The 24,249-nt window shown below is 43.8% G+C and overlaps 2 protein-coding genes across 5 annotated transcripts; one reads left to right on the top strand and one right to left on the bottom strand.

Moving 5' to 3' along the window:
* Positions 1-2,895: 2,895 nt before the first annotated feature.
* Pmvk (Phosphomevalonate kinase) lies at positions 2,896-14,137 on the bottom strand. 2 transcript variants are annotated; one of them, XM_045759206.2, is made up of 5 exons: positions 13,983-14,137; positions 12,896-12,987; positions 9,932-10,137; positions 6,142-6,291; positions 2,896-3,103 (listed from the first exon to the last, which is right to left on the bottom strand). In XM_045759206.2, exons 2-5 carry the CDS (start codon positions 12,979-12,981, stop codon positions 2,946-2,948), a joined length of 600 nt encoding a protein of 199 aa, XP_045615162.1. In that variant the 5' UTR covers positions 12,982-12,987; positions 13,983-14,137; the 3' UTR covers positions 2,896-2,945. The 2 variants fall into 2 exon arrangements, with proteins under 2 accessions (XP_045615162.1, XP_045615156.1); XM_045759200.1 differs by lacking the exon at positions 13,983-14,137 and adding an exon at positions 13,162-13,271.
* A 3,600-nt stretch (positions 14,138-17,737) lies between these two features.
* Positions 17,738-23,469, top strand: LOC123767280 (glutathione S-transferase 1). Of its 3 annotated transcripts, none has more exons than XM_045756851.1 (4): positions 17,738-17,792; positions 19,778-19,982; positions 20,305-20,446; positions 23,100-23,469. In XM_045756851.1, exons 1-4 carry the CDS (start codon positions 17,753-17,755, stop codon positions 23,406-23,408), a joined length of 696 nt encoding a protein of 231 aa, XP_045612807.1. In that variant the 5' UTR covers positions 17,738-17,752; the 3' UTR covers positions 23,409-23,469. The 3 variants fall into 3 exon arrangements, with proteins under 3 accessions (XP_045612807.1, XP_045612808.1, XP_045612817.1); XM_045756852.1 differs by lacking the exon at positions 17,738-17,792 and adding an exon at positions 17,803-17,862; XM_045756861.2 differs by lacking the exon at positions 17,738-17,792 and adding an exon at positions 17,810-17,833.
* The last annotated feature ends 780 nt before the right edge of the window (positions 23,470-24,249 follow it).

Genomic DNA, 24,249 nt, shown 5'->3' with positions numbered 1-24,249 from the left:
AAGGGCGCCACATAAAATGGGCGACGCCTAGACCACACCAACTTGAAGACGTCCATGGCCAACAAAACGAATCGGCGACGACTGGCCAATCCGCAAACATAGGAATGAACCGAGACAGCTGTCCGCCAGGACGCAGGACACACCCCGGACATTAACCTCACGGTTAGCCAAACCCCGAGAATCCAGCAAACGAGCCATTCTAAGGAACCAACCCCAAAGGTCAACACCTAAGAGAAACCCTGTGGTTCTAGCAAAGAACTGCCGGAGAACAGTCCGAATGGAGCTGAATGGTAGAGGACCGAGTGACCCAAACCCTCCGAAGCGCAAACCAGACAGCCACGAACTCCCGAACTGTGCTGTGAGCCCGACGGACAGACAGACCCCACCATCCCCGGCTGACCTGGTGAGCACTGGTCACAAAGCCCCAGCCGAGAGATGACCTGTCCATGAACACATCGAGCGAAGGCTCGGGGAGGTGCCAAGGCACGGAACCCCGAAAACCCCAAAGAGGAAGCTGGTGAAGCAGCACCAACACAAGATCCCCGGAGGAACAAACCCAACGATTGCAAGAGAGGCAGCAGGGAAGTCTCCGAAGGAACCAAACAGACGCCGAAGCCAAACCCGACCCCGCGGACAGACCAGCATGTCGAAGGTCAACTGCTCGAGCAACCGCTGAGCAACCCGGGATCCCCTCATGAACAGCCGAAGTCGGGACCACAGCCGCAGCAACACCTCTGGAGGGAAAGACAAGGAGCGGCCCAAGAGCCCTAAACAAGGCCCAGCCAGGTCCGAACCCAGGACGGAAACATATGGAATGGCCTCCAGATCACCAGGAAACCAAACCCGGCGATCTGGAAAGAACCACACCTGGTTGATACCTGGTTGATGGGGTTCTGGGAGTTCTTCTACTCCCCAAGCCCGGCCCGAGGCCAGGCTCGACTTGTGAGAGTTTGGTCCACCAGGCTGTTGCTTGGAGCGGCCCGCAGGGCCACGTACCCACCACAGCCCGGCTGATCCGGAACTTCTCTTAGAAAACCGTCCAGTTTTCTCTTGAAGATGTCCACGGTTGTTCCGGCAATATTTCTTATGCTCGCTGGGAGGACGTTGAACAACCGCGGACCCCTGATGTTTATACAGTGCTCTCTGATTGTGCCTATGGCACCTCTGCTCTTCACTGGTTCAATCTTGCATTTTCTTCCATATCGTTCACTCCAGTACGTTGTTATTTTACTATGTAGATTTGGGACCTGACCCTCCAGTATTTTCCATGTGTATATTATTTGGTATCTCTCTCGTCTCCTTTCTAGAGAGTACATTTGGAGAGCTTTGAGACGATCCCAATAATTTAGGTGTTTTATCTCGTCTATGCGTGCCGTATATGTTCTCTGTATTCCCTCTATACACCCCTGGCGAGCAGACAAGCGGACCAACTGCAAGCCCACACCAGTCAGTCGTCGAGGTAGGTTAGACACCGAATCCCAAGCAGACTCAGACAGGGCACCAAGATCTGGTAAAGATGCAAAAAATACACCAAATGCCAATTACAAAATAGGGAAGGCAACAAAAGCGGCAAGCCTGAAGCCCCACCATCAACTGTACCAGTCCCGGAAAACTGGAGAGGAATGTGCCAAGAATTGACCTGGAGACCCAGGGCCACCATCTAGGCACCCGGCCCCAACAGATGCCGGACAGGAGACAACAGTCCTCCGATGAGGGCATAGAATCCAGGGCGCAGACTTAAGAAGTCGAGAAGAACCACAGATTCGACAGGCCCATGTCTGCAAAGAGCAGACGGGAACCCCAGAAGGATGGGGCAGAACGACCACGTCCAACGCTCCCACTAATATGACATGACGAAGCGCAGGGGAAGAAGCCCACCCCGCCAGCCCTGAACTCCCCAAAGGGGGAGAAGCCGTCCACTTCCGCCACCAGAGGCCGGAAGACAACCAAAAGCACCCACTAAATGCGGGACCATGCAAGAGTCAACAGAGCAAGCTGCTCCCCCAGCGCCCCGTCAACAGAGAAGGGAACAGAGCCCCTTCCGAAAGAAAAGATACACATACACATATTATGTATTATATATTATGTATATACACATACACATATTATGTATTATATATTATGTATATACACATACACACAAGGTATGTTACACACACATGTGTATGTATATACACATGTGCACACATACACAGTGTACACATGTACATGTGCACACATACACAGTGTACACATGTACATGTGCACACATACACAGTGTACACATGTACATGTGCACAAATACACAGTGTACACATGTACATGTGCACAAATACACAGTGTACACATGTACATGTGCACACACACATACACGTGAAAAGAAAATTACAAGCCACCAACCAGTGGGCAGAGAGCACCACGCCGGCCAGGCGAAGAGGGCACAAAACTGCATCAAAAGGCCCACTTCGACAACAAAACTTCAAATCCCAGCACAACCACAACACGTGCCAAGACCTAAAAAGATCAGTCTGCAAGCCAGGAAAAATCCCGGAACTCCAGAAGGCAGAACCGGGTCACACACGAGGAAACAAAGCCCCCTGAACCCACAAAGGGGGCCCCAAGAGGAAGAAACCTCCGGAACGAAACCAAAGAACCCAAAGGAACCCAGAATCGAACCAGGGGGAGTCAAAAACACATTTGCCGGCAGAGAAACACCACAGAAAGGCAAAGCACAGCCCCCTGACAGAACCCCCAGGGAAACCGGAGGGTTGGCTTATCGGGGTTAGCCCGATAAGCTCCAGGGAGCCGTAAGGGCTCCCCACAGAAAGTGGCAATTAAGAAATATAAATGCTTTGGCTAGAACTCTATATAACATTCATTCTCTTAGTTTCATATTTAATATCAGTTACTGAAAAACATTAACAGTTATTATTACAGTAATAACTTGAAGTTCTTAAATTTTCTTTTTAGGGGTTTCCAACTACACCACTTAACTTTTCATTACACAGGGTAGTCAAATGGTCTAACAACTTATCTATAGGTTCAGAGCCATTGCTGTTATCTACCTCTTGGTCCCAGTTAGAGACATTATCAAGGTCACATTCACTTTCTGCATCGTCAACTCCTGAGGAGAAATTAAACACTTTGAAATAGGTAGGTATTGTACTTATTGTAGAATTATACACATTTGTTAAGCAAGCAGTCTTCACAAAGTTCAGCTCATTTAGTGTACTCATTGTAGAATTATACACATTTAATAATAATAATAATAATAAAAATAATAATAATAATAATAATAATAAACCAGCGTTGAATGTAATGAAACACCATTTTCTGAGTGAGCCCCGGAGGCTCCCTGGAGCTTATTGGGCTAATGTATGTTATGTTAGACCGGAACACTAGCTATGGAGTTCAGACCTACTAGGGACCAGCGCCAGAACCTGGCCCCTTCAGAGAGGTTTCAGGGAGCAATGGCCCTGGAAAACCCCATATGGTTGGGGGTTTTCCTTATCTGCCATCGACTGGGGTCAGGCACCCAGAAAGGTAGGCATAATAAAACAAACCCCACATGGTAAAAACTGCAACAAAAAACAGAACAGAGAGGTAGAAACTCCCTACAATCCCAAAGAAAACAAACAATCAATCAATTTACTGCCGCGCCGGTCGTCCGCACAGCCTTTCCCCCCCGGGAGGGGGAGGGGTGGCCCCGGATCTCACCGCGCCGGCTGCCTTCAGTTCCCAAGCTAGTGTCAACTGGGATAGACGCTTCTCTGGCCTCAAATTCAAAACAAAACCGAGCCAGTCCCTGAACCCTGGATGAATTGAGATGTGCCAATACATGTTCCAGAGGTCCAGGGACACCATCCAAGTGCCTGGTTCCAACAGATGTTGGACCTGAGACAGAGTAGTCATCCAAAAGGAGGGGGGGGGGGAATGAACTCAGGGGTTCAGACGGGACAAGTCCATAATGAACCGCAGGTCCGCACAGTCAACAAAAATTGCGAGAGGGCCAGAGACCAAAAGACACAAAAATGGAATCAATACAGGAAGAGGCCAAACCCCCAAACATACCATCGTTACAAAGATGCGAGAAACAACTACACGGCAGTGAGGAGAGAAGCAGAAAGAAATTTTGAAAAGGGATTGTAGACAAATGCAAAACAGAACCAGGTCTATTCTATAAATTTATAAACAACAAATTGCAGGTAAAGGATAATATTCAGAGGTTGAAAATGGGAAATAGATTCACAGAAAATGAAAAGGAAATGTGTGAAACATTAAACGAAAAGTTCCAAAGTGTGTTTGTACAAAATGAAATCTTCAGGGAACCAGATACAATAAGAATTCCAGAGAACAACATAGAGCACATTGAGGTGTCTAGAGATGAAGTGGAGAAAATGCTCAAGGTGCTAAATAAGAACAAAGCAGTTGGTCCAGATGGAGTTTCACCATGGGTTCTGAGAGAATGTGCACCTAAGCTCAGCATTCCACTTCAACTGATTTTTCAGGCATCCCTGTTTACAGGAGTTGTCACTGATGTGTGGAAAAAGGCTAACATAGTTCCAATCTACAAAAGTGGAAGCAGAGAAGACCCCGTTAATTATAGACGGGTATCACTGACAAGTGTAATAGTCAAAATATTGGAAAAAATAATTAAAACTAAATGGGTAGAACACCTGGAGAGAAATTATATAATATCAGACAGACAGTATGGTTTTCGATCTGGAAGATCCTGTGTATCGAATTTACTCAGTTTCTATGATCGAGCAACAGAGATATTACAGGAAAGAGATGGTTGGGTTGACTGCATCTATCTGGACCTAAAAAAGGCTTTTGACAGAGTTCCACATAAGAGGTTGTTCTGGAAACTGTAAAATATTGGAGGGGTGACAGGTAAGCTTCTAACATGGATGAAAAATTTTCTGACTGATAGAAAAATGAGGGCAGTGATCAGAGGCAATGTATCGGACTGGAGAAATGTCACAAGTGGAGTACCACAGGGTTCAGTTCTTACACCAGTGATGTTTATTGTCTACATAAATGATCTACCAGTTGGTGTACAGAATTATATGAACATGTTTGCTGATGATGCTAAGATAATAGGAAGGATAAGAAACTTAGATGATTGTCATGCCCTTCAAGTTGACCAGGACAAAATAAGTATATGGAGCACCACTTGGCAATGGAATTTAATGTTAATAAATGCCATGTTATAGAATGTGGAATAGGAGAACATAGACCTCACACAACCTATATATTATGTGAGAAATCTTTAAAGAATTCTGATAAAGAAAGAGATCTAGGGGTGGTTCTAGATAAAAAACTATCACCTGAGGACCACATAAAGAATATTGTGCAAGGAGCCTATGCCACGCTTTCTAACTTCAGAATTGCTTTTAAATACATGGATGGCGATATACTAAAGAAATTGTTCACGCCTTTTGTTAGGCCAAAGCTAGAATATGCAGCGGTTGTGTGGTGCCCATATCTTAAAAAGCACATCAACAAACTGGAAAAGGTGCAAAGACATGCTACTAAGTGGCTCCCACAACTGAAGGGCAAGAGCTACGAGGAGAGGTTAGAGGCATTAAATATGCCAAAACTAGAAGACAGAAGAAAAAGAGGTGATATGATCACTACATACAAAATAGTAACAGGAATTGATAAAATCGATAGGGAAGATTTCCTGAGACCTGGAACTTTAAGAACAAGAGGTCATAGATTTAAACTAGCTAAACACAGATGCCGAAGAAATATAAGAAAATTCACTTTCGCAAACAGAGTGGTAGACGGTTGGAACAAGTTAGGTGAGAAGGTGGTGGAGGCCAAGATCGTCAGTAGTTTCAAAGCGTTATATGACAAAGAGTGCTGGGAAGACGGGACACCACGAGCGTAGCTCTCATCCTGTAACTACACTTAGGTAATTACACTTAAGTAATTACAGTCCCGTTTAAGGACTGGGAACAGATGGGAAACCCACCTGAGAGACGTCTCTCTTGAGACGTTGTCTGAACAAGACGTTGTCTCATTGCTTGGACCACGCCAAAGTGCACCCACTCCAAGAAAATTAAAACTATTTTGTCAGAACCATACAGTAATAATTTTGGTACATTAAACAAATATTGGATGAACAGTGCTCAAGAAAAACCATACGGTACACACCTGATGTAAACACCCATCCCCGCTGCTCTCTTGCTTCTTTAGATGCAGTAATACGAACAGTATAAATTAAATCACTGTAGTGTTGCATAAACCATTCAAGATCACTTTGTCTTCTCATATCACTGACAATCCAAACTGGATATCTACTACCTGGTGGAGTACAAAGTAGAAAATAAAATGTCAAGTGTAATGAAAAGTCTTTTTCTACGCATCACCACTATATCTTCGGGGGTTACTGCACTGGTGCTTCTGAGCCACATTCAAATCATAAGGCTTCTGGAAACAAGGAACAATATTTGACCCTATCTATGGGGCTGTAGAGTATGCAAGAATCAAAGTTCAATTCACTACCAAGGTGAACTGCCCCTAATGCCAAAAGTGAATCACAATACAGTACTGTAATTGCCCAGCTCGTCCTCGCATACAAAAATCCAAGCTCGTTAATCCAGCCACCAAACCCTCTGTTTATGAATGAAAAGCGGTTTACACACGACTCCCAACTGATGACGTCCGAACACTTCCGGAACAAGCGCTTTGCTCATGTCCTCAGTTCAAACCACAATTCTATAAATGCTTCACCCATGTACTTCAAATACAAATAATCGCCAACAAAACCTACACCTAACTATACAAAGAAATTTTATGTACAAGAATATTAATTTATATATGAGAACAAGCCAATTTTTAATACACAGTATGTTAAAACTGATGAATGCATCTGGGGAGGATGACCACTGCTTTAAAGAGCCTAATGTGAGGACAGGTTGTTTGTCATTGTCTGGTAGGTCCTTAATAGCTCCCAACCTTTGTTCTGGTACCACCAAGCCATAATAAAACACAAGTGCACTGAATCTGATGGACACATAATAAATAATGAGATGCCAACACTGTTGGATTGCCAGAAGCCCCAAGCCAGGATACCCTTTGATTGCTTCAAAGTTGTGTTTCCCAACATGGGGCATACATCCCACGGGGAGGGGGGAAGCAATTTGAAGATTATGAGGTGCATGTACGGCTATTTTCTCCAATATTTACTAATCGAACAACCGACGTACATTTCAATTACTAAAACAAGTTTGATAAATATTGTCACAACGTAATTTTAAAAAACCAGCGATGAATGTAATGAAACACCATTTTCTGGGCGAGACTCGGAGGCTCCCTGGAGCGTTCCAGGCTGATATGTAACTATTAGCTGTCTGGCATTAAAGTGCATGGAGTTCTTGCTTACCGGGGACCACGAGCCAGAACCTGGCTCACTCAGAGAGGCACGAGGAGCAATGGCCTATAGAAACCCTGTGTGGTTGGGAGCATTCTATGTCTGCCATCGACCAGGTCAGGCACCCAGAAAGATAGGAGCCCCAAAACAAGACTTTATATTTGGGTTTCCATCGTTCCTGGATGCTAATTAATTAATTTTAAGAACACTATCCCAGGTCAATGATGTTCACGCAGTCATCTAAAAAACTCATGTATCCTGGCCAATGATGTTACCATTGCTATTAATGGTACTACTGTATTGAAATAAAATACAGTACAGTGCCAAAAATCTATTGTCCGATTATTATTGGAGTTGTTTTAACCCTTGGGCCGCTAAGGGTCATAATGGCTTCATCACCCACAGGCGCAACAACAAAAAAAATATAAAAAATTCTTTCGTCTTATAAGTGATCATTTGTGTTCTCTGATCACGGAAAAAATAACAAAAAAATCGTAGGTGGCATATTTTAGCCGCAATAGGGTACGAAAGTCTGGCAAAAAAGGAGCGTTGACAGAGCCTTTGCCAGACGAGGTCTACTCTGCCCAAGCTGTCAGGCGGCAGTTGACACAAATATATTATTACCTAATTATTTCAATGTCTCTGATTTTTCTTTTTTTTTTTGCAGTAATATTATTCAATAGTATGTATTGTGATATATTTATATAATAAAATGTGTGAACCATTGCTGTACTCCAAATTATGGTGTGCATATTAGTGATTCAATTATTATGTTCATATAACAATAAACAAATAGTTTTGCTGTTATTACACTATATACACAGGTTATATATAAGTATCTGCATGTTTTGCTCACCATAACGAACCATAAAGTTGGTATTGTGAGTCAAAATGCAACGAGGAGTGACCGCCACACACCAGACAGCCACTCGCTGCCACTCCCTCCATCAACAACACCTCACTCGCTCTCATTCTCCTCCCACAATACTGTTTTTGCATTTATTCACTATACACAGAAGTTATATATAAGTATTTACATGTTTTGTTCACCATAACTGTACATCTAAGCTTGTATGGTGAGTAAAGGCAATAAGATGTAGCTACTCACACAGTCAGCTGGTGGCGGCTGCACTCAAGGTTAGACGCACTAATATTTCTCCTCCAACAATATTGTTTAAGGTGTTATTACGCTATATACACACATTATATATAAGTATCTACCTATTTTATTCACCATACCTGTACGAATAAGCTGGTATGGTGCCCAAAGACCATAGTGCCGTCTGTCAACTATCGGTCGTGGCTGCACTATAGTTGCTCCTATCCCACGCGGGGTGTTTAAATTAAGGCACTAGACACTAAAACAGCTATTAATGTATTGCGTGGTTCCGGTTTTGTTTCTCAAATTAATTAAATATATATATATATATATATAATATATATATATATATATATATATATATATATATATATATATATATATATATATATATATATATATATATATATATATATATATATTTATTTATTTATTTATTTATTTATTTTTTTTTTTCGCGGTCTATCTTGAGATGATTTCGGGACTTAGTGTCCCCGCGGCCCGGTCCTCGACCAGGCCTCCACCCCCAGGAAGCAGCCCGTGACAGCTGACTAACTCCCAGGTACCTATTTACTGCTAGGTAACAGGGGCATCAGTGTGAAAGAAACTCTGCCCATTGTTTCTTGCCGGCACCCGGGATCGAACCCGGAACCACAGTTTCACGCGACCAGTGTTCTGTCCGCTCAGCCACCGGCTCCAAGGGTTAAAATGTGCCCCATTCTATTACAAACAATTTGATACTAAAATGAACAACGTAGCATGAAAAATATGGTCAGAAAACTGGAAAAAGTTTAAACATTGAAGTGTGGCGGAGTGCTCACGGGCAATACCCGACCGACCTTGGGGTGTGCTGGATGGTGCAAGTGCTGGGCCATCCAGAAGTGAGAGCGTGCATGCCGAGCCAGGACTAGGCACAAAGAAAAAGAGGGAATATTTTGATCAGGCATTGTCAAAAGAACAAATAATTTTTTCAGAAGAATTTAATTAATGTGCACCTGGGTGTTGCATGGTAAAATCGCCTGTGCAGCTGAAGGGTTAAACATGAAGGAGCCCAGGCAGGATGGAAGCATCCTAAGCAAGAGCACGTGAATGAATAAGGAGGTTGGCTGACTGGAGTCTCTGGTGACCTGTGCTGCCACCTAGGGGCAGTTAGGTTAAACACAACCAGTTGTTAGCAATGAGGAGCTATGGCGGGGTCTTCCCCCTTCCTTTTCCAGAAAGGTTGTAAATCATTATGGAAAAACAGAAAAGATCACTTAATGTGTGTGTCAGTAACACGCCAATTGGTGCTGGGTTCCACTTCCCAGCTTCCTGTCCTCTTCAAAGTCAGAGGGAGAACAGGAGGATGATGATGGCCCTCAGGTAAATTGGTGTAAGTGAGACAGAACCAAGCATAACTTCACATACGCTACACCCCACTATCTAGAGTACTTCAGCTCCCACAGATATAACATTTAAAGAAATTGACTAACCTTCAAACATGTCTATTGCAGCTTTAATAAAAAATCCTTTATCTTGAGCTCGTTTTGCTTCACTCCAAGCTATCATTTCCAGACGGTACACTTCCTTGTAATCTGAAGCTGTTAAGAGCTGGGAATAATCTAAGCCATTATCTGTAGCAAATTGCTGCTTAATAGGGCCAGACAGACGTATGGTTTTGGCCTGGGTTTTATCCAGCCTGTGGAAAAATTGTCATAATGTTATTGTGGAAAAATAAATAAAGATAATAAATTAATTTAAAGAATAACAATAGAAATGCATATGTGTGATTCAACACAATTTACTCAAGAGGAGCTTGTCTTTTATCATTCAGAATATTGTAGAAGAATATTCATCATTTTATAAGTCATTTGGCTATTGATTATATTTAGAATGAAAGACAATAAAAAACCAGCGTTGAATGTAATGAAACGCCATTTTCTGGGTGAGCCCCAGAGGCACCCTGGAGCTTATCGGGCTAATGTATGTTATATTAGACCGGGACATTAGCTAAGGAGTTCAGACCTACCAGGGACCAGCGCCATAACCTGGCCCCTTCAGAGAGGTTTCAGGGAGCAATGGCCCTGGAAAACCCCCTTGTGGTTGGGGTTTTCCTTATCTGCCATCGACCGGGGTTTGCACCCAGAAAGGTAGGCATAACAAAACAAACCCCACATGGTAAAAAACTAAAACAATAAAACAAACAAAGAGGTAGAAACTCCCAACAATCCCAAGGAAACAAGCAAACATCACACTTTACTGCCACGCCGATCGTCCGCGCAGCCCTCCCTGCCCCGAGAGGGGGAGGGGGGAGCCCCGGACCTACCGCGCCAGCTGCCTAGCATCACCTCCAAAGCTCACTGTGCAACGCCCCTGCTGCCTGCACCCATTTAATCAGCATACAACTGGGTAACCGAGCCCCAACGAGCAACAAAACTTGCAGGACTCCGGGTCGACGGTGTCACCGACCCCACAGGCAGCAGACGGAGGTAAAACAGAGAGTCACCCTGAGACAAGGGGTGAGAGCAACCCTCAAACTCGCTGAAAGTGAGGGGGGACTCCGGGGTCACATCCATCGGACCCGCGCGCCCCCAGGGGTTTCCCAGGGTCCCGAGTGTTTACTATAATAGGACTCTCGCTCAGGTAATCCTAGACAGGGTACTGCTAACCGGCTCCCAAAGCTACCAAACAACTTTCTAAGAGTTGAACCCCCGGGACGTGTGCACTCACGGGGACCTAACAGGGGGAACCACCAGAATAATACTCAGAACACAAGGGACACAGGGGGCAAGAACGAAGGCAGACACCCCACCAGGCAGATAAACAAAAATAAAAAACACCCTGCAAGAGGACAGCGTACCCAGGCGGAACAGAGCCGGCCGCCATATAGGTGAAAACAGGCTGCGCAGCACCCTGCGCCCCACCAATGCAAAACTTCCCCTTATCCTAAGGGAGACAGAACACCCAAGCACACAAAGGGTGGCCGAAAACCAAGCAGTAAACGGCCTAGCAGGGGCAGAACCCAAGGAACTTGTGGAAGGTAGCCCCAAGCCCCAAGGGCAGTATTTACAGGGCACCTAGGGAAGGTAACCCTAGGCGCATGCAGCCCGAGTACTGGAGACTCACTCCCGGCTCACGCACCACCTAGAAGACAGACACCACACTCTAGGTACAGTGGTGAAACAACTAATGGAGCTGGAGCAGACAACCAGTGCCTATAGCATCAGTCAAAGAACTGATGGGTGGATAGCCAGCGTGAGAGGTCTGGGGCTCCCTCTTCCCCCTCCCGGGGAGGGGGGAGCTGTGCAGACAGCGGCACGGTGACGTGTGACATCATACTAGTGTGCTTGTTTTCTGTTGGGGAGTTCTATCCACTAGTTTGGCTTTTGGTAGCAATTTTAACCAGAATAGGGGTTTGTTTTGGAATGCTTTACTTTGGAATGCTTTGTTTTTGAATGTTTGTTTACTGGATGCTTGACTCGGTAGATGGCAGACATAGAATGCTTCCAACCACACGGGGGTTTCTATAGGCCATTGCTCTCCTTGCCTCTCTGAGGGGGCCAGGTTCTGGCCGTGGTCCCCGGTAGGACCTAGAACTCCATACACATGACTGATGCCAAAGCCTGACATTAGCAAATCAGCCTGGTTTAGCTCCAGGGAGCCTCCGGGTCTCGCCCAGAAAATGGCGTTTCATTACATTCAACGCTGGTTTTTTTAAATAATGTACAGTACAGTACAGTGGAACCTAGGGTGACGAGCGGCTCCATCTACGAGAATTTCAGGTAACGAGTGAGCCACTCGCAGAAAATTTGTCTCGATTGACGCGCTTCCGCTCAGTTAACAAGAAAACCACATGATGATTCCTAGCGTTCCCGCTGGTTCTCGAATGCCTCCGACAAGTGTTGTTATTGTTTCACAAGACGAGTGTTTCACATGATGAGCTCAGTGCCAGAACAGATTAAATTTGTTAACCGAGACACCGCTGTAGTTGAAATTTTCAGATTTTTCCTACTGATTTTTCCTAAAACACTTTTGTTGCTGGTAAGTTTTAACTCAGAGGAAACCAGCCTACCCTAATATTAAAGAACTTACAGTAACCTACCCTATGAGTTACAAGTCATTGTTATTAATATAATCTCTACATTAAAGAGACTTACCAATCGTGAGTTTCAGTAGATAATAATTATGATGGTCTGTGAGAGTTATGGCAAGTGTTGTACAATGTTCACATTTTATAATTGGTGGGCAATTCAACATCGCCAAATATAAACCACATACCCCCTGGTTTTGTTGATTTTTAGGTTTCAAATGTCGACTCATACACTAGTATATACTGTACGGTAGATGTCATTTTTACATTTTGATAAATTGCATTATATAATACAGAAAGCTACCTAAAACACCATATATTTCAGTAAGTTTGTGTACTTTATTAATTCAATTTGAATATCACTAACCTTTGTTGTAACAAATCTGTGATGTAGTCCTTGCCTGACTTGCGCTTGCCACTAAACAGAAATATGATAACAGGATAGTTTGCCATGATAACCTGTAAACAAAATGTTTTAGATATAATGTTTGGATGTGCTGATTCATAAAAGGTTAAGATCAAATTGTAGCATCACTATGGGTAAAACATGTAACATATCTAAGGCTCAGAAATATTTCTGGTATGGCTAATAATATTTGATGCAAAATTAGTAAATTTAGTTATTCTTTTTACATCTGAAGTCTTTGCATTCATGGCATCAGCGGGTAGGTGGTTCCATGGGTTTATAATCTTACTGGAACGGCTACTTAGCAGTACTTAGAATAGTCACTCACTCTCTCTTTCTATCTCTCTTTCCTACCCCTCTACCCCCATCCTCTCTCGTGCTCCCCCCCACTTACCTCCTTTCCCTCCCCTTTCCTGCAACTCCCCACTCTCCATTTCCTCTTCACTCCCATCTCTCCATTTGCCTCTATTCCCTATCCTCTTACCCACATGTCCCTAAGAATTCTATGACATTGGAGGTAGAATCGCCCCCTATCTTCCTACCGTCTCCCCTCTCATCCCCCATATCTCCCTACCCTGCCCCTCTCATCCCCTCCATCTCCCTACCCACCCCATCTCCCTCTCACTACATCTCCCTATCCTCTCCCTCTCACCCTCCCCTTCTCAACCCTCCTCCTCTCACTCCATCTTCCTACCCTTCCCCCTCTCACACCCATCTCCCTACCCTTCCCCCTCTCACACCCATCTCCCTACCCTCCCCCCTCTCACCCCATCTCCCTACTGTCCCCCCCCACTCTCCCTCTTACCTACAACTCCCTTACCCTCCCCCTCTTACCTACAACTCCCTTACCCTCCCCCTCTTACCTACAACTCCCTTACCCTCCCCCTCTTACCTACAACTCCCTTACCCTCCCCCTCTTACCTACAACTCCCTTACCCTCCCCCTCTTACCTACAACTCCCTTACCCTCCCCCTCTCACCCCATCTCCCTACCTTCCCCCTCTCACCCCCATCTTCCTACCCTCTCCCCTCTCATCCCATCTCCCTACCCAACAGCGGTGGTGACCACGGCAACACTCGTCCGGTCGTCCCAGTGTGTGTCGTTGTTGTGGGGTTAGAGGCAGCTATAGCGCTCTGACCACGGCAACAATCGTCCCAGTGTGTGTTGTTGTTGTTGTGGGGTTAGGGGCAGCTATAGCACTGTGACCACAAAATTCAAATTAAAAAAATCAAATGTTTATTCAGGTAAAGTACATACATACATACAGGGTGTGATACAAATATTTATTTACTTTATTTATTCTATTTATTTTATTTAGTAGTAAATAAATAAATAAAAACATGATTGGAAAGGTCATTCCACATTATCTCACCCTGTTTATTTTTCACTTAAATTTATATTAGAGTAAATTTCTAGATTCACTTAGAATGGCATATGTCATTTTTTAAATTATCTATTTGAGCTCACTTTGTTTTCTTAGGTTCATACTAATTATAGGATTTTAACTAACCATAACTAAGCTAATTATCTTTAAGATCATTTTACTTTATGATTATTATTTTTATTTTACATTTATATTGTCAGTCTTCACTGATTTTTTGCTTTTCTTCTTTTATCTAACTTCTGTGTCCTTCCTGGCTATCTATTGGATCTTTATTTTACTTCTAATTTGTTACTATTTTATGTGTATTTGCTAATATTCTTGTGTTTTGCTATAATTAGTATTTATCTGTTTCTGTAATTGCTTGTCTTATTGTATCCCTCTGCATTTCCATGCACACTGATATTGATCCTGATCTAAATCTTGTCTCATATCTACACCAACCAGCACATTGATCATCATTAATAAATAAATAATAAATAAATAAATAAAGTAAAATAAATAATAAATAAATAAATAAAACATTATTGCAAGTATTACACAGCACACCAGGCAAAAAACAAACTCCAAAAGAGCACCTGCTTATCAGTTTATAACCAAAATGTTAGATCACTTGGTAAACATTTTGACGATATAAATGCATTACTCACAGCACTAGGTACTAACTTATCGTTCATTGCAGGCGATGAGTCACAATAACGTGGCTAAAGTATGTTGACCAGACCACACACTAGAAGGTGAAGGGACGAGGACGTTTCGGTCCGTCCTGGACCATTCTCAAGTCGATTGTCTTGAGAATGTCTTGAGAATTGTGACGATTGTCTTGAGAATTGTCACAATCGAACTAACCGAACAACTTGAACTACGTTGTTGCTCAGCTTTGGTGTCCAGCTGCTGCAGCTGTTGGTGTTCCGGCTGCTGACGTTCCCGGCAGTTGGTGTTCCAGCTGCTGTGGGTGCAGCTGTTGCTGTTCCAGCTGCTGTGGGTGCAACTGTTGCTGTTCCAGCTTGCTGCTGTTCAGGTGGAACACGGTCCAGCTGCTGACGTTCCAGCGGTTGTTGGACCAGCTGCCATGCTCCGGCTGAAGGTGTTCCTGATGTTCCAGTTGATGCGGTCCCAACTGTTAATGTCCATGCTACTGCGTTCCAGCTCTCGAGGTTCCAGCTGCTGACGTTCCAGCCCCCGAAGTTCCAGCAGGCGGGGTTCCAGCTGACGTTGTGCCTATTATTATCACTCCTTTTCAGTTTATTGTATTTGATTGTATTTTTATTTTCAGCTTCCTGTATTAATCCCGTTTTCTCTAATGAGTTATATTCCAGCCTTATTTTGAGCATAAATTGTTTTGCAGTTGCACTTACCTTACTACTGCAGTTTCCCCCTTGGCCCGTTGCTGCTAATTTTGTATCTTCGGCAGCTGCTGAGGTGCCAGCTGCTGATGTTCTAGCTGTCGCTGTCCCAGCCGTCGATGTTACAGCTGTTGCTGTTTTAGCGTTGTTATTCCAGCTGCTGACGTGCTAGCTGCTGATATTCTAGCCCCTTTTGGCAGGGGAAAGCTTTAGCTTTAGTTCGTTCCCAGCGTTCCCCTTAACGTTGGCTCCCAGGTTCTAATGGTCCCTAATTGTCTTGCAGTTGGCCTTCTACTTATCACTGAAGTTTTCCCTGGTGCCCAGTTGCCACTGTTTATTTATCTTCAGCAGATATTGATGCTCCAGTTGCCGATGTCCAGCTGCAGGTGTTCCAGCTGCGGTGTTCCAGCTGCTGATGTTCCGGGGCAGGATTTTACAGTTTACATTTGGCAACGGTTGTTTATGTTAAATCCCTTATTTTGCCCCTTTTTAACCACTGGTGTTTGTGTTATACATGCTACGTTAATGTTAGTTTAATGTTAAGGTTAGGGTTTCCCTGCCTACTTCCTCCTCCCAGTGTGGGACGTTTTCTTATTCATCTATTTATACAGTGATTTCTATGTTGTGCTTGACCTTACTCTCGTCATTTCCCGTTTGCACCTGTTCGGTGATGTTTTAAATTTATTATTTAACAAATTTAATGTTTCACGTCTTGGATTTATCAATTAATGACAGTCCCCGGTGATGCTAAATTTTATATGGTATTATTCAGACTGCTCGTTATAACGTTAGGTATTAACATAACGTTAACATAGCGGCCAACGGTCTTTGGCCTTTAGGGTAATGAGTGCTATGCTGGCGGCGTTACTTCTCATTACTGGGATTATTACGTTTTTTTCATGTATTAAATTTGTCTATTTTAAAAAATCTTAATCTGTGGCCCATTGTCGTTATCGTTGTTACGTTTATCTCTTAATGTATTCTAAAATCGTTTTGGCCTGCTCCCTTAAGTGAGGACCATGGTAAAGTGAGAACCATGGTAAAGTGAGGACCATGGTAAAGTTAAGACCATGGTAAAGTGAGGACCATGGTAAAGTGAGGACCATGGTAAAGTTAAGACCATGGTAAAGTGAGGACCATGGTAAAGTTAAGACCATGGTAAAGTGAGGGCCATGGGAGATGTGGCAGCATTTAATGGTCATTATTATATAATTACTTCCACCATTCTCTTCCTACTTATTATCCAGCATTTTCAGACCATTATAGTGAGGTTACCAGGAGATGATAGTGGGGATCAATGTCCCTGCGGCCCGCAGAGTTGTATATATATATAAGGGTTTAACAGTCTCCGTGGTGTAGTGATAAGACACTCGCCTGGCGTTCCGCGAGCGCTATGTCATGGGTTCGTATCCTGGCCGGGGAGGATTTACTGGGCGCAATTCCTTAACTGTAGCCTCTGTTTAACGCAACAGTAAAATGTGTACTTGGATGAAAAAACGATTCTTCGCGGCAGGGGATCGTATTCCAGGGACCTGCCTGAAACGCTACGCGTACTAGTGGCTGTACAAGAATGTAACAACTCTTGTATATATCTCAAAAAAAAAGGGTTGTATAAATACTCTAACATTGGTGTTCTTGCAAAACCACTAACACGCATAGTGTTGCGTGCAGGAGACCTCTGGACTATCGACCCACTTTCTTCACGATACAACCTACAACAGTTACCTAACTCCCGGGTATCTACTTAATGTGAAGTGAGGTGAGGCATCAGGTGGCAGGAAACGTAACCAAAGGTCTCCGTCCTGCGTGGCAATCGAACCTGGGACCCTCCTTTGAGAGCCGTCGACGTAGACTACTGTGCTACACGACCATGTGGCTAGTGGCAAACGTTTCATCTGAGCAATAGATGGCGTTAGTTAAAACAACCTTTATGAAAGACCTTATTCTGTATTAGTTGATCTAATTCTTAAAGTATTAATTCTGTTGGTTTCTTGTGGACATTTCCCAGATGTTTCGCAAGTAGGTGACATATAAGAGGTTCACGAAGATCTCTGATGAGGCTTCCGTTGTGGCATTTGCGCAATTAGTGAAATGTTGCAACTCTTGGTCAACAACAGCAGTCACTTCGTGTGTAAGTTACCTTTCAAGCAGCAGGTTGACAGTCTTCTCAAGGTCTTGTGTCCATCAAGAAGTGTTCTCTGGTGTATAGGCGTCCTGAGCGTTGTTATATTTATAATAGTAGTGACTAGTACTAAATTACCAGTGATAGCGTTTGTGTACATGACGTTCTTTAGTATATGTAAATTAATGTTTGTAAATATATTGTGGTAATGGGACGGTTTTGACGAGTGTGAACTACAAGCATTATTGGTAACCAGCTGGGGCGCTTAATTATTTTTACCTCGTAGGCTTTCTGTGTTCATCGGAACTGTTAGGCTTGGGTTGAATTATGAAGTGGTTTTTGTGTGGGTTAATGTTTTAAATAGACCCTTTGGATTTAGAAATTTATGCAACGCAGATTGCATAAATTACTAGTTTAAATAGGCATAAACTTTTACATTTTTAGTGATAAAATTATGCTGACATTAACCTAATGTATTTCACTATGTAAGGCTAAACTCAACCGAGTTCTTGCAATAGGTGTATGAACAGTTCTTTTCAATAGTCTTTGTACCCAGTATTGACCACCATTTTATCGCAAGCTAAGTACATAAGGCTAGACATGGTGGGCTGAATACTGGCCTCGTGTGCATTACATAGGCTTTGCAACATTGAACTATTGGACCATTAGATATTGCATCCTTATGAGGCATATATAATTATTCTTCAGGTTAAAGTTTTGCTGTTCGGTCTTGCAAAATATTATTGCTGTATACACAAGAGCAGGGCTACTAAAACTGGTTTGCGAACACCCAAAGATATATTTCCCAAATAATACATTGAAGGCTGGCGAATTAGACGGGGTTTGGATGTAGTTGGTACACGCCATGGTACCAAAGCCAGTACCAAACGCCGCCTTCAGTTACGGATGTGTTCGCGGTACTAAAGTTCAAGTAAGTTTGAGACAAGAAAAAAAAATCTCAAAGGGATAGAGTAGCTTAGGCTACTTCTACCCCCCCCCCCCCTCCAAGAGACTACCGCCAGCTAGATGCACCTCGCAAGTGAAGTTCAATAACTATTATCTTAAGATTTCTTTAATGTCGCCACATTAACACTTTAGGAACTAGTGGTCTTGTCTGTGACAACAAAGGTTTACAAATTTGCAGCGTTAATTCGTGATTTTGTATAACGGTGATTGTAGTTATTAGTTTAAGTATTTAATTTCACTTGTGTGAAAGTTGTAATAAGTTATACATGGTGCTCTAAACAGATGTGCTCTAAAGTCTGCCACTGCACTTTATGTAAATTAAGCGTATGGGAAGTGCCTTAAATACTCTATATTTCCCACACCTAATGTGTCAAGAGCTTAAAATGAATTCACACGAATGGCAATAATGTAATGGTAATTAATTACTGGAGTAGGATGAGGAATCAACCTGGCCCCGTAGCGCTGTGGTAAAATACTCGCCCGGCGCTTCTTTTGGCCCGAGTTCGTATCCTGGCCGGGAAGGATTGACCGGGCGCCAATCTTTAAGTGTTCCCCCACCAGTCGAACGGGTACCTGCTTATTAAACGATTTGGCAGGTCGAATTCCGGGTAAAACTACTATTAAGGACCTGCCAGAGACGCTATGCGTGCTAGTGGCTGTAAAAGATATATATGTATAACACTATAAAAAAAGCGTCCTGGGCAACCTCAGGCATGTGGCTGGGGTTGCTTAGGCAAACCCTTCACCCCCTTTCTCTTTGCGCCACGTACCCCTCCCCCCTTTCTCTTTGCGCCACGTACCCCTCACCCCTTTCTCTTTGCGCCACGTACTCCTCCCCCCTTTCTTCCCCCCCCCCCCCTTCAATAAAAGTCTCCTAATTCCTAAGTGATTTTCTATAAAGGCTTCGGGCTTTATGTAAAGTAGACGGTGCTCAAGACTACTCGTATCTGAATGTCGGATAATATTGTACCAATGAGCTATCGATACAAAGCTTCGGAACAACTTCACTAAATTTGTATTTTTTTCAGATAAAATGGCACTAGATTTGTATTACACAGAACACACTGCTGCTTGCCGGTCCGTCATGCTAACGGCTAAAGCTGTTGGCGTAGAGCTTAACATGATAAAAGTTGACGTGATTGGCAAGCAACAGATGAAAGCTGAACTCCTGGCTGTGAACTGCCAGCGCTGCTTCCCAACTCTGGTCGACGATGACTTGGTCCTCTGGGAGAGGCGAGTGGTCGAAAGTATTAAATTTCATAATCCCTTTTTAATTTTTAGAGCTAATAAGAAGTTGGCAAGAGTGATGGAGCCAAAATAATTACACAACCTGAATTGTAAATGTCTTCAACATTTAGATATCTAAAATTGGATGTCTTGCTTCCCTTGACAGAAAATTCTGTAACGGGGTGAGAATTGCTCCAACTACTTCGTCCCTTTTGTGTATTTATACCTCAATAAACTAATTTCAGTTTCTCTAACATAATTTGTTGCAAACTTTAGCAATTACGGAGAGTCATAATGCTTAAATATTGTACCTTGAATCCCGTGACAGTCCGTCAATCTGCACCTACCTTGCCACACAATACGGGAAGGACGACTCGCTGTACCCTGGGAACCCGAAGGCTCGAGCCACGGTCGACCGCCTCCTCTACTTTGTCATGGGCACGCTCCACCACAGATTCCTTCACTACGTGGTAAGTGAAGAATTGGTTTGACGTGAACATTTACTAAATTGTTAACAAATTGTAGCAAATTCTCTAGCTTTGGTACAATCACTTAACGCTCATTAGACTGGAATTATTTGTTGAATCAAATCAGACATGGAAATTAAAAATTAAACTGGGGAGATCGTAAAGCCAATATACAGCTTAAGGTTGACAAACACAAATATTTGAAAATGGCTAACGGCAAATTGCCGAAGTTTGTACTTAAAATTTTAGTACTGTCGCTTGCGTCCCCTGTAAGGTTTTACCCTCGTGAGGTGTGGCGCCCACGTAGCGCTCCCCAGGGGCCCACTGGGGAATGTTTCGCCCCCTCTACTGTTCTTGGCTTTCCTCGAGCGAAATGAAAGTAATGCAGAACACCCGTTTGGGTCATTGGACCACCTGCTGGAGGGATTACCTTTCGGGATCGCCCTTGGAGGTCGGATGGGTATCTGGGCTGGGGCGAGGTGAAGTAAGGTCTTTGCACTTGTGTAGGAGACTGTGATGCAGTAGGTCCCTGTTAAAGAGGGGGCCCCGCTTGGGCTGGTGGACTCCATTGTGCACTGGTCACAGCTTGGCCTTCCCTGCTGCCCTAGTAGGTGGTATTTCTTGGCTCCGGGGCTTTAACTTGTTGAAACAACGATGCATGGCATCAGCAATGACTCCTCGGGAACAGGCTAGTGGGGCGGACTACACTTGAACCTAGACCTTCATCTTTGGTTCAGACTAGATTCTTTGTTCCCCGCCCACTTTCCTAGCAAGGTTAAGGCCCAAGTCTCCAGCTGTAACTACCTAGTCACCTGGCGTGGCATCATCTTTAACAGCTGTCTTTTACTCCCTTCTTAATTTTGGGAGATCACGGAACTAACCGCACTCGCCATTTCTTCAATGAGCAACATTAAAAGATTCGTTTAGTTTGTGGCTGAAGTCTCTTAATTTTCACGAGTAACGTACTCGCCTAGTTGTGCTTGCGGGGGTTGAACTCTGGCTCTTTGGTCCCGCCTCTCAACTGTCAATCGACTGGTGTACAGGTTCCTGAGCCTACTGGGCACTATCATATCAACATTTGAAACTGTGTATGGAGTCAGCCTCCACCACATCACTGTCTAATGCATTCAATCGGTTAACTACTGACACTGAAAGTTCTTTCTAACGTCCATGTGGCTCATTTGGGTACTGGGAGTTCAACGGTCCTCATGGATTTATTCATTTGATGCATCACGCTATTGTTTGTGTGTAATGAAGGGCGAAGAGGTAGAATAGCTTGACAGATCTAGGGTGCATCTTCTTGAGCTTATCTTGATTTCGGGGCTTTAGTGTTCCCGCGGCCCGGTCCTCGACCAGGCCTCCACCCCCAGGAAGCAGCCCGTGACGGCTGACTAACACTCGGGTACCTATTTTACGGCTAGGTAACAGGGGCATAGGGTGAAAGAAACTCTGCCCATTGTTTCTCGCCGATGCCCGGGATCGAACCCGGGACCACAGGATCACAAGTCCAGCGTGCTGTCCGCTCGGCCGACCGGCTCCCTGCATGGGGGAATTGTGTAAAACCCTGGTTTGTCTGAGACTGCAGGATCCGTGTGAGGTCAGTTGAACTCCCGGTTGCAATTATTTTACCATATCGTAGCACAGTCGATGAAGGCGCGTCTGGGATCCTCTCGGACGTAGGTTCGAACCCCCAACACTGCCCTTGTGGATTTCATTATTTGATGCATTACGCTATTGAGATTTCTGTGTAATTAAAAAAATTATCTACCCTGTCGATTCCTCTTGGAATTTTGTAGGTAGTAATCACGTCTCTCAGAGCTTTCCTATCTTCCAGCGACGTTAGGTTCATTTCTTGCAGCTTTTCCTCTTAACTCGTGCCTCTTAATTCTGGGACTAGCCTAGTGGCATGCCTTTAAACTTTTTTCTAGCTTATTCCTGTGCTTGACTGGTACAGGCTCCATGCTGGGGCCCGCATACTCCAGGATTGGTTTTGCATACGAGGTAGACAAGGTTCTAAATTATTCCTTACACAGGTTCCTGCAGGCAGTTCTGATGTTGCCATCCTCGCATACATCGCCAAATGTTGTTTATATGTGGGCTTCAGGAGACAGGTTTGGTGTGATATCAGCTCTTAAATCTTTGTCTGTTTCATGGAGGACTTCATTTCCCATTAGGTATCATGTTTCTGGCCTGTTGCCACTGCTAAGTTTCATTACCTTAAATTTGCTCGGGTTGAACTTCGTCTACTTCCTTTCCAACTAGGCCAATCCTAATTTTTTTCATATTCATGTTTGTCGATTGCTTTGAGTATGCCATTAGTGAGCCAGGAATTATTTAACCATTTGCCAGTTACTTGCTTGGGGAGGAGAGGACAATAAGTATTGTAAAGGCTTAGAATTTTGGAAAAGAAGAGGCTAGTTAAAGAATTTATATCCTGTGTATTATTAAATTCAGATTCCCAGTTTATATTGAGGGTATTTGTGAGATTGCTTATTGCTGCTTCACTGTGTAACCTAAAGGCAATTTTCTTGTTAGCTGGTGGTGTTATGGCCATGTCCGCTACAAGGAAGGTAGGATAGTATAGTAATATCCTGCGACTTTGATGATAGTCTCCGGCGTTGTGGCTTTTGACAATTACCTCCTTTACTTCCTACAGCTCCCAGTCCTAAATGAAGAAAAATCAGACCCAGTGAAGCTGGAAGCCCTGCAGGAGGCGTTGACTTGGCTCGACGACTTCCTGGATGGCCACTCGTGGGCTGTCGGCAACAGCCTCACCGTCGCCGACATAGTCTTGGTGGCTACAGTGTCTACAGTCGAAGCTGCAGGAATAGATGTATCAAGTCACGATAATGTGACAGCCTGGATGGTACAGTGCAAGTCTGCTCTACCCGGCTATAGTGAAGTGAACGAGCCCGGTGCTTTAGAGTTCGGAAAGTGGATTAAAGAAAAATTTGAAAGTAACTAATTGCCATACAAGTTTTTCAGTATATATATATTTAAATGTTATTAAACTAATTTAGAAGTTACTTGCATTTCTTAACCTAGAATGTCACTTGATTTTCTAGATAATACTTAATTAACATACTGCCAGCAAGCACAGACATCGTGTTGGAAACTGATTACTGCAGAGACGGCAATCTGTCTCCTCCACCATCTCCTTCCCCTCCCCCTCTCTCTGTTCTTTAGGTTACTAGCTTCCCTTTATGCGTTTCTGAAGTGCCTTTCCTGACCTGTTGTCAGTCAAGTCAAAGAATGGCCCAAGGCTATTGAAATACTTGTTAGAGCCAAACCATGGGGTTAGATTGCAATATGCTCCAATTGTCATTTATAACCTAGCTCAAGTCAACTTGAATGACCCACTTGGATTTAATAAAATAAATAAATGTTTATTTAGGTAAGGTACATACAACAGATTTCTGCAAAGTGTGTGGATTTCTGCAAATTCAGTTGGTCGTAATTCCTTTAAATAGTCCATTATTTACTCGTAAACTAAACCTCTTTTGACAAGAATATAATCAATGACTAAAGCTTGTACAATATGCCAGGCGCAATTGACCAACTCGGGTCCCCTGATCCAGAATGCGTAATGGTTTCCCTCCCTGAAAGAGTGGCTTGAGACCTTCCTCAAAACCTCGCTAGTCTCCTTCAAAAGTCTCATGCCTGTATCCCTGCCCTTCTGTCATCAGTGCTTAGTTTTGTTCCCCTGCACCAGTCTCTACAGCGTTCCCTGTCTGTAATCTACAGTAGTATTTTTCCTTTTTCTACTGCTACCATCGATCTCTGAAGTTTACGCCTATCATTTATCT

The sequence above is a fragment of the Procambarus clarkii genome, chromosome 86, assembly GCF_040958095.1.
Source record: "Procambarus clarkii isolate CNS0578487 chromosome 86, FALCON_Pclarkii_2.0, whole genome shotgun sequence".
Classification (NCBI taxonomy): domain Eukaryota; kingdom Metazoa; phylum Arthropoda; class Malacostraca; order Decapoda; family Cambaridae; genus Procambarus; species Procambarus clarkii.
This window is presented reverse-complemented; position numbering and strand designations above follow the sequence as displayed.

Coding starts and splice junctions, on each gene's coding strand:
- LOC123767280 (XM_045756851.1), top strand. CDS start 17,753: ATGTTGCAACTCTTGGTCAACAACAGCAGTCACTTCGTGT. Junction 17,793..19,777: donor CAACAGCAGTCACTTCGTGT/GTAAGTTACCTT, acceptor TATTTTTTTCAG/ATAAAATGGCACTAGATTTG. Junction 20,447..23,099: donor ACAGATTCCTTCACTACGTG/GTAAGTGAAGAA, acceptor TACTTCCTACAG/CTCCCAGTCCTAAATGAAGA.
- Pmvk (XM_045759200.1), bottom strand. CDS start 13,182: ATGAATGCAAAGACTTCAGAT. Junction 10,138..12,895: donor ACAGATTTGTTACAACAAAG/GTTAGTGATATT, acceptor ATTTTTCCACAG/GCTGGATAAAACCCAGGCCA. Junction 6,292..9,931: donor TGCAATAGACATGTTTGAAG/GTTAGTCAATTT, acceptor GTACTCCACCAG/GTAGTAGATATCCAGTTTGG.